The sequence below is a fragment of the Ictalurus furcatus genome, chromosome 18 (assembly GCF_023375685.1).
Source record: "Ictalurus furcatus strain D&B chromosome 18, Billie_1.0, whole genome shotgun sequence".
In the NCBI taxonomy this organism is placed as follows: domain Eukaryota; kingdom Metazoa; phylum Chordata; class Actinopteri; order Siluriformes; family Ictaluridae; genus Ictalurus; species Ictalurus furcatus.
Window position 1 is genome coordinate 849224 of NC_071272.1, and position 14119 is coordinate 863342.

Consider the following 14119-nt stretch of genomic DNA (forward strand, 5'->3'; position numbering starts at 1 on the left):
GGGCTTTGGCTGAATGCATGTTGTGATGACATCAAACGGCGTGTTGTGATGATGTCACATGACACTTCTTGACCCGTAGCTGCGGAAAATCGGCGGTAATTTAGAAAAAATGGCAAGCTCCTACGAATATTTCAGTGTTGATTTTGCATTCATTTCTGCAATCTCAAATCGCTAAATCCTGGAGGGATGGGATTATCCACTGCAGGCAGACGTAGATGCCAGGAAGTAGTAGGCTCCAACCAAAAGCAGAGCATCGGGATGAATTAGGCAGGTCTGGAGGGCAAGAGAAGGACGCAATACAGGTGGTGACGCAATACATTAGGCAGCGGGTGACAGAATAGACTATTAGATATACGCTACAGTGGTTTAAAAGGGTGTACATTGTGATCAGAGAGCAAGTGGGGAATCTAGCAGGGTAAATAAATGGGAGAGCCAGAAGCTAGCACCAAAATGTGAGGATACCCTGGGGCTCAAAGTTCCACCACTCCAACGTCAACAAACCTGAGAGATCGTGTGAGAGGAGGAGGTGACAGGATTAAAATCTAACTGAATGAGAGCCAATCACAGACGTCTGTGATCTCACGTGTGCGGGTGGGTGCTGAATGCGCTTTCCTCTGAGTATGTTACACTGCCCTGTGATGCAGCATGAGCAACAGTTTGGAAAAAGGTTGGCTGGCTTCTCAGAGGGACCAAGTGTTAACCTTCTCTCTCCCTGGTTAGGAGCTTGCTGGTAGGCGCAAACTGGCATATATACATATATACACACACACACACACACACACACACACACACACACAAACACACACACACACTTTTCATGATCCTTCTGTGACTCTAAGACTCAGGCACAGATATGCCAGTATAACCAAACATAAGTCTGGCTTTTTTTTTTCTTTCTTTTTTATTCTGCAAAATAAGGTTGAATGTGAAATGGTTTTGGTAATGTGGATGTGTATTAATATGCATAGCAATGTGGCAGCACTGTGTGAGTGCAGGATGAGTTTATTAACAAAAGAATTCCATAGAGAACAGCATTGCTGTGCTTTGACCCCCCCCCGCCGCCCCCTCCACATTTTTCTCTTTCTCCTAAAAAGAAAAGAAAAAACATGCCATGCTGTTACTGTTGCTTCCTGCTGTAGAAAAATTACTGTGAGACATCAGCAGTGCCTCTGATCACTGACAGCCAAGATATGATTAATTACATCTGCATGTGTGAAAGAGCGACAGTGAAAGAAACACACAGAGAAACTGATGCAGTCTATGGTCTACTAAAGCCTAACAACTATGCATATTTATGTCTAGAGTCTTATATAATGTGTTATTTTTTTGAATAATATGAAAACACTAATATCGATCATATTTCCATTAAGTGAGAGATGACAGACTTTTATTAAAAATACTCTTTTTTTTTAAACTGAAATGAAAACAGCAGAGATTGTGTGTGAAATAAATGAATCAATTAAACCAAAATGATGCTGAAATGGAGACACTGCACATAACATTCAGGATCTATTTCATGTTTGACTTTGTGGCTGCTCCACATCATACAGTGCAGACTACAGTGGTGCTTGAAAGTTTGTTAACCTAAAAATCCTAAAAGTAGAGAAAGAGAACCCAGTCAAACAAATGAGACAAAAATATTATTCTTGGTTATTTATATATTGAGGAAAATAGGAGCCGATATTACATGTCTGTGAGCGGCAAAAGTATGTGAACCTTTGCTTTCAGTATCTGGTGTGAGCCGCTTGTGCAGCAGTAACCATATCTAAATGTTTCCTGCTAATGTTGATCGGCTTGGAGGAGTTTTATCCCGTTCCTCAGTACAGAACAGCTTCAACTCTGGGATGTTGGTGGGTTTCTTCATATGAACTGCTCGCTTCAGGTTCTTCCACAACATTTCTATTGGATTAAGGTCAGGACTTTGACTTGGCCATTCCAAAACATTCATTTTATTCTTCTTTCGTGTGCTTAGGGTCGTTGTCGTGCTGCATGACCCACTTTTCAGGTCCTGATATTTTCCTTTGGAATTTGCTGGTATAATTCATCGATCCTCAATGCTGGCAAGTCGTCCTGGTTCGGATGCAGCAAAACAGGCGCAAATCATAATACTAAGACCATCTGTTTCACAGATGGGATAAAGTTCTTATGCTGTTTTTTTATGTGTTTTCCTTTCTCCTAACATAACGCTTCTCATTTAAACTCTTTAGAGAGTTTGAGTCTTGATTGAAGTCTTGAGAAATCTCCTTTGTTCATGCCATGATACACCTCCACAAACATGTGTTGTGAAGATCAGATTTGGATAGATCCCTGTTCTTTAAATAAAACAGGGCGCTCACTCACACCTGATTGTCATCCCGTCCCATGGAAAACACCTGACTCTAATTCCACCTTCAAATTTACTGCTAATTCTAGAGGTTCACATACTTTCTCCACTCAAAAATATATAATATGGGATACTTTTCCTGAATAAATAGATAACAAAGTATAATATTTTTGTCTCATTTGTTTATTTGGGTTCTCTTTGTCTACTTTTACAGTAGGACTTGTGTGAAAATGTTAGTGTTTTAGGTCATATTTATGCAGATATGTAGAAATCCTAATGGGTTCAGAAACTTTCACGCACCACTGTACTTATGTATGCTTTCCCGTGTTCTCAATTATTACGTGCTGAAATCTACAGCATTATATTCATTGTGGATTATTAGCTTAAAGGGTAACCAAATTGCTCCTATATTAACAGCAGTCCAGTGTTTCATTATGGGTATTGGCTTATAATCTGGATAAGTCCGGTTTAATGCATTTGTGTTTGACTACCTGTGAAAGCAAAGCAAAGAAATGTGTTGCTTATTTAAAAGCTAGTATCAGTGTTAAAAGTCATGCTGTGTGTCTGGTTCAGGCTATTTTCATGACATTTCCTCACATTACTGTGACTGATTCCTCCGTTCTCAACTGCATTCATTCACCATGTAAAGTCTGCTGCATAAGAAAAGTCAGTAAAGGCAGATTATCACACAGACTCTTTCTTTTCTCCATACTCCATGTCTTTTTATATTGAGGCAAGCAATGAGTCAGAGGAAATCGGTATTCTGGATCATTCTCACACTAATGATGAATTCCTTTACACATTCTCTCTCTCAAACACACAGGAGAAAGGAAAGCAGAGAAAGTGAGAGATGGAGAGAGTCAGAGAGATAGATCTAGAGGGCGAGCAAGACTGAGAGAGGGAGAGAGAGTGCGGATGTAGGAGGTGGTTCTTAGATGCACAGAGCTTTTCAGTCCTGCCTTTTTGGCTCCTCCGACTGCAGACTATCTGCCATTCCAAAATTCTATAAACCATCAGAACCCTTAAAGCCTGAACTGAGATTCTAATTCCTTCTATCTTCTGCAAAGAGCAGCATCACCTTGACTGGAGCTGGCACGGACACAATCCAAGCTGTGAGTTTGTCTCCAATTCTCTCGAAGAGCACAGAATGAGTGTGGACAGGCTCAGCAGGTCTCTTTGGGGTGCGTGGGATGGCGCAAACGCAACATGGCCGCTTCCTGAACAAGCTCTACTCCAGCCTTTCTGGGACTACCTGCGTCAGAGCCATGCCAGCACTCTCCGCTCTCCACTTTTCCCTGTGCTTCTCTCTGTCTCCACCTACCTGGTCCTTGTCCTTCTCTACACCACTCTGGACCTTCTGGCACCAACGTGGCCAAGTATTCGCCGCTACCAGCTGCACCCGGAACGCACAGTCACATGGTCCAACGTGGGCACCACACTAGCACTCACCGCCTACAACCACCTGCTTTACATCTTCCCGGCAGCCGTGGCACAATGGCTGTGGCGTCCACCGGTGCCACTTCCACGCCATGCACCCTCGCTCACTTCCTTCTTGCTTGGTATTGCAGGTTGCACAGTGCTTTTTGATTTCCAGTACTTTGTTTGGCATCTCCTGCACCACCGCATTGCTTGGTTGTATGCCACCTTCCATGCTGTGCATCATCAATACCGGCAGACATTCAGCCTGGTCACACAGTACCTGTCAGCGTGGGAGCTTATCTGTGTGGGCCTGTGGACTACTGTAGACCCACTACTTCTGCATTGCCACTGTCTTACTGCCTGGGCATTTATGGTCTTCAACGTGTGGGTGTCAGCTGAGGATCACTGTGGTTATGACTTTCCCTGGGCCATGCATCGCCTTGTGCCATTTGGTCTGTGGGGTGGTGCACCACGCCACGACGTGCATCACCTGCAGCCTGGCACCAATTTTGCTCCCTTCTTCACACACTGGGATTGGTTGGCAGGCACTGCCAGCACACCTGTCAAATTTTGTAACAACAATGATCACAGCAGCCTGAAAGAGAACGGACTGAGATCAGACAAAGGGGTCTGAAAGACTTAATCAGTGGATATTCCCTCTTTTTCAAACCCTTCCTCCTTCCATATTTTTTCCTAGAAACATATTTTGCTCTTTGATTGTCCTCCTCATCATCGATCATTTACTTCATTTTGAATATCTGTTAGTCGTAAGTAAAAGAGGCTAGATGTAATATAATTTAAACGATGAACGATCGAAGAAAACAGAGCGAGAGAGAGAGAGCCTCCTCTCTCTTTTACCACCTTTCTCCTGCTCCATCTCTCTGGCATCTATTTACTGCAGCTCTCTCTATGTCCTTCACATCCTTACCCATATAGGGTATTTTTAATGTTCAATAAGTTAAGGTTACTGGACTTGTGTGTTAATCTTGAAGCAATACAATTTCAACAGTCCATTCATGCTATCTCATAAACTTACAAAACGTTAATGTCTGGGTGATGGATTTCTTGTATAATTTAATTTGTATGTAAATCCAATGAAATCAATTATTAGAATCCGTAGAAATTTTGCATAGTATATGGCGGTGTTGAATATAGTGCACTATATCTGATAAATGCCACTAACTTACTACTATTAGACACTTAATGACCTAAACTAAAGACTTTCAAAAGCATCCTCTTGTCTATTTATCTCTTTTACTCAGTTACCAAGAATTTGAATTAGGCTTCCTAATTTTTTATCCCACTTGTTTATGCAGTGTTTATTTTCTTTTATACCACAGTACTAGGGGTGTAACGATACACGATTCGATACGCATCACGACACTGGGTCCACGATACGATATGTATCACGATATTTTGAACAAAATTAAAACGTGAAACTGAAATTCAAATAACTGATTTATTTCCAAAACATTGACAATTTTCAATAACTTTCTTTGTTGAACGTACAACTTAAAGAACTTACAATATTTCAAGATTTAATTTAACCTTCTGTATGTAAATTGGCAGTTGACTAGGTGTGTCACTGAACAATAAAATTTTAACATGAAATTAGGATTAAGATAGCTGAAACCTAAGAGAGAACCTCGTAAAGCAGTAAAAGCGCAAAAAAAAACAAAAAAAAAAACCTAAACATTAAAATAAGTAGCGTTCTGTTGAAGTGAGTTCGACTCAATACAAACGGCTTTTGGTTACGTTTAGGTTTTGCAAAATGCAGACGGAAGGCAGGAAGTGATTTTCTACATAGGAAGCACTATCACAAACTCAAAATGCCTATGTTTTGCTCAAATCGATCAAACAGAGAAAACACAAGGAGCTTTTATCAGGTACCAAATGTTGTTGTTCATAAGGGGAGAAAAATGCAAGAAATTGACTGAAAAACGCAGGGAAAAGTGGCTTGTAAAACCTGCGTCTGCGGTCGGGAGGAGCCGAGTCGGATAATGCTCGTGTGCAGTGACCGCTGTGTCAAAGGTAAGTTAATACACAAAATCTTACGTATGCTATGTTTATGTAATGTTAGCTATTTCCGTACTTTGTAAAGTTAAAGTAACTTTAACCTTTAGTGGCATTTTGTGGAATTCAGTGGTATTTCGGCAGACCTTTGAGAGTGTTAACGTAAAGTAAGCACCCGTAACGTTAACACGGAGAGGCGCGCAGCAGTGCTGATTGTTTGTTGCTAGGTTAATCCACAGCACACAAAAAAAATTCCACTCACCCAGGTGAAAACCAAACGATGGTCATTGTGGCCCAACCACTAACAAAAAGTTGCATGCCACCATAGTTTTGTATGCGTTCATTTGTTTTCTGGAGTAGAAGGATGTCTGGAGGACAAGGTAGTTGCTTATATCTACCGCAAGTAGATGACAGGCAAGTATTTCAATTCGGTAGAAAATTTGCTCCTTTTCATAACGTAAAAGGATCACGTCCAACATATGTTGTGATTTTCTGTGCATACCTTTCTCTCGTAATAGTGTCTACGGACTTTCCTCCATCTCTTCCATTCTGCTTTTCACCTCCTGCCCTCCAGCTGAATTTCGCACGTCATCAGAATCTACAAACAATCCCTAGGATAAAACGGACGTCATAGCGATAACGCCATGACGTCATCACCATAACTCTACGATACACATCGTAACATTTTTGCATCGCGATACTTTGTACAACGATATATCGTTACACCCCTACACTGTACTATTGAATTCTGAAATCTGATTGGTCAGAAGGTGTTGATTAATTCTCTACAACAGCACAACTAATAAAAATAAATAAATAAATAAATAAAACAGCTGCAGGGACAATCACAGATTTCTGTTAATGTGCTCATTCTAATATGCTATCGTTTCTACACTAACAAATAAATTACAGGGTCTTTTATTAGACGTATTAATAAAACCTTTTGTTCTGTAACAAAAAAAAGTACAGTCATTGATATAGTGAAGTTTACTGTAAGGAGGCGTTTATGGAAGAGTCTGCTGTCAGCCCTTTGTAAACAAACAAACAAACAAACAAATAGATAAAAACCCAGAGATAAAGCTTTTGTGCCACATGAAGGTCTTCGAGACAGACAGGTTTCTCAGTAACACACCTTTTTTTTTGTCTCATTAACTTCAAAAGAAAGAAGAAAACATACACGCAGACAGCATCGGATGGTGTCTCATCAAATGTATAGCGGTTATAGCATGTGTATCTGTGAAATAAGTGTACCAAAACTTGTTTCACGTATGTGAAACAAAAAAAAAAAAAAAAAAAATGTAATCGTTGGGAAACTGCTGTGATAGAAGAGGAATGAAAACACTTTGGGATGTGCTTTTTTTATACACCAAACTTTTACTATAACAGCACATGCCATTTGTTTTATTCTGTAGTAATTTAGCCTTAAAATTGACTGCTTGCTGTTCTGTTGATCGATCGTATGAGGTGTTTCATGCTTGTGAAGCATATATATTTTTCGATAAGCTTTTTACTGTTAGTGAGTGGGCAGTCACGCTGGATGCTGTCTCCGGTCAGCTCTGGCCTTCTGTGCATTTTCAGAGTGCTACTGAATCTCGCTGAATGGTACAGAAGTTACAAACGTGTTCGATATTCCTGCTTGAGGTGGTATTAGAGTTTATGTATATAGGTGTATTTTTCACTAAACACTGTCCAATAAAACACTCATCCTCATTTCCGTCTAGCGGTAGCTTTGACGAAGTTTGTTTATGTTTATTTATCATCATAGCTACCATTTTAGCTGGAAATTAAACCCTGCTAAATCAGCTGGAGAGAATATAGTATAGAATATACTAGAGTATATAGAATATAGTAGAGAATATAGTGCAGGGAAGCTGGCAAAGAAAGTGTGTAAAGGAAAATGCATTAAATACAGCACATTCTTTACACATTATACTGTACTTTACACATGTAAAACTGTACAGTGAGAGCTACATACTAGAAGATGGTGTGTGTGTGTGTGTGTGTAGACATGTTTCTATATTTTGGTGAGGACCACCTGTCCTCACAAGCATAGGAATATTTGACAATTTTGACCTTGTGGGGACATTTGGTTGTTTCCCACAAGGAAAACCTTTTTTTAACTGAAGCTAAATGAAGAAAAAAAACAACAAAACTAAACTAAAAGAGCCAAAAGGTTTCATATTATTTACTGAGATTAAGGATAAAGTTAGGTTAAGGTGTAGCATAGCATTAATTATCTGCATTAATATTATATTATGTGTGTGTGTGTGTGTGTGTGTGTGTGTGTGTTTCAGTTTAATGTAGCCAGTGTACAGTGTATTGTAGCTATGTACTGGCTCTTTGCAGTTTGCATGAAAAAGCTAAATAATGATAAGTAGATGTTAGTGCACAGAAACAGAAAGTCGAATGTACGATGTACCGATCATTTCACACTGCCTCTCTGTAGCAGTTTCACTCTAAGTTGCCAGTTTCAATTAATCATCTCTTTCAGCCTCCTACAAGCTCACTGAGAATAGTTTTGCATCTTCTGAGTGCGCACACACACACACACACACACACACACACACACACACACTGTTGTGCTCAGAATTGTATTTGCATTTTTGGAGCTGAAGATCATACATAATTCTGCTGGCATGCACATTTGTGTATGTGAGAGTGTGAGACTCATCACACTGAGTCACGAAAGACTTGCTAATGAGCTGTTTAGTTAGATCATGTGTTTTAGAACATGGAAGACCACAAAGTATGGGGATGGGGGTGGCGCGGTATAAAACAGAGTGGCTATTGGTGCAGCCAATAAGGGAGTCATTATCTGGAGCCCAAAACAGGAAGCACTTGGCCAGTTTTTCTGTCAGGCAGCAGCTGAAGTCCCCAGTATGCTAACAGAGGCGTCCTTCAGATCAGGATGAGACATGTGCTGAGTTCAGAATGAGGCTTGAGAAGATCAGCAGGAAGAGGACAAAACAGAATAGGGTAAGCTAAGGAGACTGAAACTAACGAAAAAAAATATCCAGACTCCAATTCTGCAAATCTGAGTTACACCAATTCTGTCAGGAGGAATTAGCATAAATTACAGCAAAATTTTGTGAAAATACCCCAAGTATTTGATTCATATTCAAGTCATTAAAAGAGAATGCCACCAAATACAAACGATTAGTGTATGTAAACTTCTGACGACTGAAAATCTGATCTAGTAAATCAAAGCTTAAATAAACCTGTCTTTTAGCTATTACTGTCAAATGACTCCTTCTGTAATATTTAAAAAAAAACAAACAAACTTATAGTATAAAAGATTGACTTAATAAAGCAAATGTTTGTTCACATGAAATGTGAGGAGTTGTGAAAAATTGAGTTTGAATATCTTTAGCCTAGGTATATGTAAAGAACTGTACCCATTCAAGATGTTCCACTTTTAAAATCGCAGGCCCTAAAGAGTTGTTTTTGTTTCTTATCACTCCTCACGCATCACTGCAAGGGTTGTTCATGTTCTTTCCCACAGGAATCAGCTGCACCTCAGGAAAACCAAGAGAAGACTGGCTGATCGTTTTGCAAACGGAGGATTTGACCTTTCCAGTGGCAAGACACATTAAAAGCAATGGACATGATGTTAAGGACGTCTCCATTTTTTTTGCTAGTAGTTGCTACGGGAACAATGAAGTGAGGGAGCTTAAGGAGAAAGAGCTCATCTACACTGTCTGAATTGTGGAACCCCATGGAATGAATGTCATGTTTTGAGAACAATTATTACATTATCTGTAATATTTAATAATTACTTTTGTCCAAAACCTCATATAATTATCTCTCTTATTTCTAGTTGAATTAACCCTGCTATTAAGTTTGAAAAAAAAAAAAAAAAGTTACATCCATTATGTTATGGGTCAAAATGACTTCCACGGTTTAAACAGACAGAAAAACGACAAAGAACAGCTTTAAACAGTAAACCTTTATTATGGCTTGTCCGAGACAAGCCATAAGAAGAAATATTTGCATACGAGTTCATGACCCAAAATTAGGAAAGTCGAAACATTTCAAAGAGAAAAAGAGAGATTAACATTTACTGAAAAAAAAAATGTTGACGTGTTCAATACTTATTTCCCTCACTGTATATAGCCAAAAGATTGTGGACATCTGACCATAACACTCATATGTGCTTTTGAATATCCCATTTCAGATTTAGTCCCCCCCCCCCCCCCCCCCCCCAGTGCACAATAAGCCTTCCAATTCATCCCAGAGGTGTTCGGTTGGATTGAGGTGTAGGCCATTTGAATTTTTCCACTCCAACCTTGGCAAACTATGTCTTCATGGACCTTGCTTTGTGTACAGGGGCACTGTCATGTTGGAACATGTTTGGGCTTGTCCCCTTAGATCCAGTGAAGGGAACTTTTAATACTGCAGCATACAAAGTATAAGTACACCTGTTCCTGGAAAGCCCCGGATTTTGTTAGAGAGCATACCTAAACAAACAGTATGAGCAAAAACCAAGGAACTAGTCCAAGCCATACAGACCTCCGAGTGACCAAGTCTGTGACGAGCCCCATTGGCACCATTAATGCATGCTTGGTGTCACTGGTTCCATATGGCATAGGTCAGTTGCAGGGTCGTCAGCCAGGTACCACCGCTCAACCACGGAACATCTCCTGGTGATCAAATCAAATCAAGTTAAAAATTTTATTGGTCACACAACCACCATACACAGTACGACATGCAGTGAAATATTTTTTTACAACTGTCCGGTGACATAAAATAGAATTTACTTACATAGAAATAGAAAAAGAAAAATATCAAATAGATGGCAAAAAAAAAAAATTAAGATCATTGTAAACTGGCAAATTACAGGGCAATTAAAAACTTTATGACATTTATTTCTAAAAGGAGTACAGTCTATCCAAATGTGACTTTCTAGTCACATTTCTAGTGTTTACACAACCGTAGTGTGGTAGAGCAAGCAACACCTGATAAATCCACCCGGCTGTCAGAGGTCACAATTCATTTCTGATGTCAGGTCATTTAATTAGGCTTTGTGTAGTGTGAGCAGTATAATGATCTGACATATATAACAGAAGCCTAGTTACCACCATCACTTAAAGTCTTTGCTATCATCAGTGTGGTGTGGTTGCTTAGTAACCATATTCACATATTCTAGGCTGCACATGCCAATTGACCTGCTTTTTTCACGAGTTCGAAACAAACAGAAAACCAGATCACTGAGAAAAAGATCCATCCTGCATGTCAAATGAAAACGTCTCGTGTATTACTGGAGTAGAAAGAACAAATAGAGGGAAAAAAAAGAGCAAAGTATTGAATTTGATAAAGAATTTACTTTACACTGAGGATCATTCACTGCTCACTGACTACTTGATCACATTTTCAGACCAAGGTGTAACTTCGGATGGTCTTGCAGTGTGGACACCTGCGTCATGAGGTGCTGTAGTATGTGAGCAAACAAGAAGAAAACCATCTCTGAATGCACAGTTTTACTCTTTTTTTTTTAAGAATGGGGTTCCTAATAATTTGTCATAACAAATCTTATAACATGACAAAGATAACAAAATGATGCCTTTTCCCTTTTGCATACATTTTTAATATGAACTACTATACATTCGCTTCAAATTAATTTAAAATTCCCTCTTCTGGTCGACCTATAACGGCACTGCAGTATTGCCGTAACACCTCTGTGTAAATAACAGCACAAGTGAAGATTTATTTAAAATTCTTGCTTCCATTTACAACCCACTGGCAATAATGACAAGAACTAGTATATTAAATGCAGTGACTGTAATTAACCTTGCAGGAATCACACAAAATTTGAAGAGAGACAGATGAAATACTGTCTTATGCAGAGCCGCATTTCAACGTCTTCAGACCCGGGGCTACGACGTCATTTACAAAGAATGGTGTGGAAAACAAAAAACATCCTGTGAGAGGAGACTTGCAGGCTGAAACACCTTGTTGATGAGAGAGATCAGAGGAGAATGACCAGATTGGTCAGAGCGGACAGGAAGTCTATAGTAACTCACATAAGCAACTCTTTACAACCGAGCAGAAAAGCATCTCAGAATGCACTAACGCATGTTAAACAATGTGCATCTGAGCACAATCATGACAATCATGGCATTTGTGAAAAAATTCAAAGATTACAACTTTGGTCCGAGGGAAGATTGTAGTTTTGGACCAACACGGTGACGAGCATTCTTTTTTAGTTGAGAAGTGTTTTGTAGTGTAGTGTTTTTTTGGAGTGAGTGGGAGGGGTTATTCACGACTGACATTCACTGACATCTTTGCCAGCCTCCTCCTCTGCCACCATCTCCGTTGTGTCCAGCTTACCTCCAGGACTGAGCTGCCCTCTGTAATGATCTGTTAGTGTCCTTTGCTGAAATGCTGCTCTCCCAGCACACAGCAGCATAAAAGATGGCACTCAATACAACAGACTCATATAAAGTTCTCCGCAGCCGGCTCTTGACACCAAAGGACCTCAGCCTCCTCAGGAAATAGAGTTGGCTCTGACCCTTCTTCTACAGTCTGTCGACGTTCCCTTCCCATCCGACTCGTCACACAGAGTGTTAACTACCTCGACGTTCTCACCCTGGATGGTGACAGGAGCTGGAGGAGACTTCGTCTTCTGGAAATCCATCAAGAGCTCCTTTGTTTTCCTGGCATTTAGTTGCAGATGGTTGCACTGACACCAGTCCACAAAGCTGTTCACCAGGCTCCAGTACTCCGCCTCCCTCCCCCCTCCCCCCATTCGGACAGCGTCATCCGAAAAGTTTTGTATATGGCATGTCTCGGACCTACAGTGTTCCTGAAATCGGAGTTGGAGGTGTACAAAGTGAAAAGAAAAGGGATAAGGGGATAATAAAAGTATACCTGCAAGATCTATGAGATGTTCTATTGAACAAAAGATATATTGCATAGTCATAGGACCTGTGAGAAGAAGGACAAATGCTTTTGCTTTGCTGAATACTTTTTGAATCTCCGTGGAGTGTTCGGAGTCAGGGCTTTTGATTGAGGTGGATTCTACGGCAAGAAATGCTCAACTGATGCATGACTCTTGAGAGTCCGTGAGAAGACATTAAATAGAAGGTGTTCAAATACAAGAGGGTTATGTTTATAAAACATGGCAGTCTAAGCATGAATGGCACTGGCATGGATCAAAATCAAATCAAATTGGTCACACACACAACCATACACAGTATGGTGTGCAGTGAAATGCCATTCACGACTGTCTGGTGACTGAAACCAGAATTTACTTACACAGAAAAATCTAAAAATATAAATCAGAGATATAAAAGATATATAGCAAAACAAAAAAAACCCAACTCTATGAAGTGTAGATATGTGCTGTTGTATGTGCAATACAATGCCGTGCACATCAAGCTGAGGTAGTTGCAGTGAAAAAGCTAACAATACAATAAATCTTCATAAATACAGGATATGCTGTGTGTATTGACAGGAATGTTGGGTGTGTGGGTGTTGTGCAGAGAATTCTAAGGTCTGTATTTATATGTCTATGTATAAATAGTCCTAGGTGTTGTCCTGGTTGAGAGCCTGAATGGCCTGTGGAGAGCTCTTTCTCGCTGTGTTGGCCTTCAGGGAGCAGAAGCACTTCCCTGACCGCAACAGAGAGAACAGGCCATTGTTAGGATGGCTGAGGTCCTTGCCTCACCACTTGCTATAGATAGACTGTGTGTCAGGGAGCTCAGTTGGGATGGTGCGCACAGCTGATCACACCACCCTCTGGAGAGCCACCCATCCTGCTCGGTGTTGTTCCCAAACTAGGCTGTGATGCTTCCTGTCAGGATGCTCTCGATGGTGCAGGTGCAAGTTCCTTAGAGCTTGGATGCTACAGTTATGTGGAAAAACTAAGTACACCCCATGGAAATTGTTGGCTTTTTTTTGTTGTTGACATATTTGGACAAGCAAACATTTGATCATCTTTGAAACAGTATGGGGTTAGAATCGTTTCATAATTCCAAATAAACAGATGACAAGCCACGAATAAATGTAGAGAGATTCACAATAATTAAACAAATTCACAAATAAACCCACATTATAAAATTACTGTATATTACCCAACTGTAGTTTAAATGTTTGTACTGAAGCCAATAACCATGATACAACAAACTTATTCCTGGAGACTGTCTTGCAGCATTCTGTTTCTTGTGGTATCTATCACATGACACATGTTTTGAGGAGCCTCTTAATTAGTGGGATTAGGTATGATACAGTCATAAGACTCCAAGCTGATTACTGGCCACCATTCATCATATGCGGCTGATGTTAACCTGCAGTGTTTGTGGGTTTTTTTGTTTTTTTTTCTCCTTCACTGATTGCAAGCAGACAATACTGCCACCTTCTGATATA

At 40.1% G+C, this 14119-nt stretch overlaps 1 protein-coding gene and 1 long non-coding RNA gene across 3 annotated transcripts; one reads left to right on the plus strand and one right to left on the minus strand.

Annotated features, from left to right (window-relative positions):
* Positions 1–3470: 3470 nt before the first annotated feature.
* Positions 3471–4376, plus strand: ch25hl2 (cholesterol 25-hydroxylase like 2). The gene has a single exon (XM_053649356.1). The coding sequence runs from the start codon at positions 3471–3473 to the stop codon at positions 4374–4376; it is 906 nt and encodes a 301-aa protein (XP_053505331.1).
* Positions 4377–7853: 3477 nt separating this feature from the next.
* On the minus strand, positions 7854–11147 carry LOC128622468 (uncharacterized). Of its 2 annotated transcripts, none has more exons than XR_008388407.1 (3): positions 11079–11147; positions 10265–10395; positions 7854–9324 (listed from the first exon to the last, which is right to left on the minus strand). It is a non-coding gene; the product is annotated as an uncharacterized LOC128622468 (long non-coding RNA). The 2 variants fall into 2 exon arrangements; XR_008388406.1 differs by lacking the exon at positions 11079–11147 and having other exon boundaries at positions 7854–8692; positions 9151–9324; positions 10265–11029.
* Between the last annotated feature and the right edge of the window lie 2972 nt (positions 11148–14119).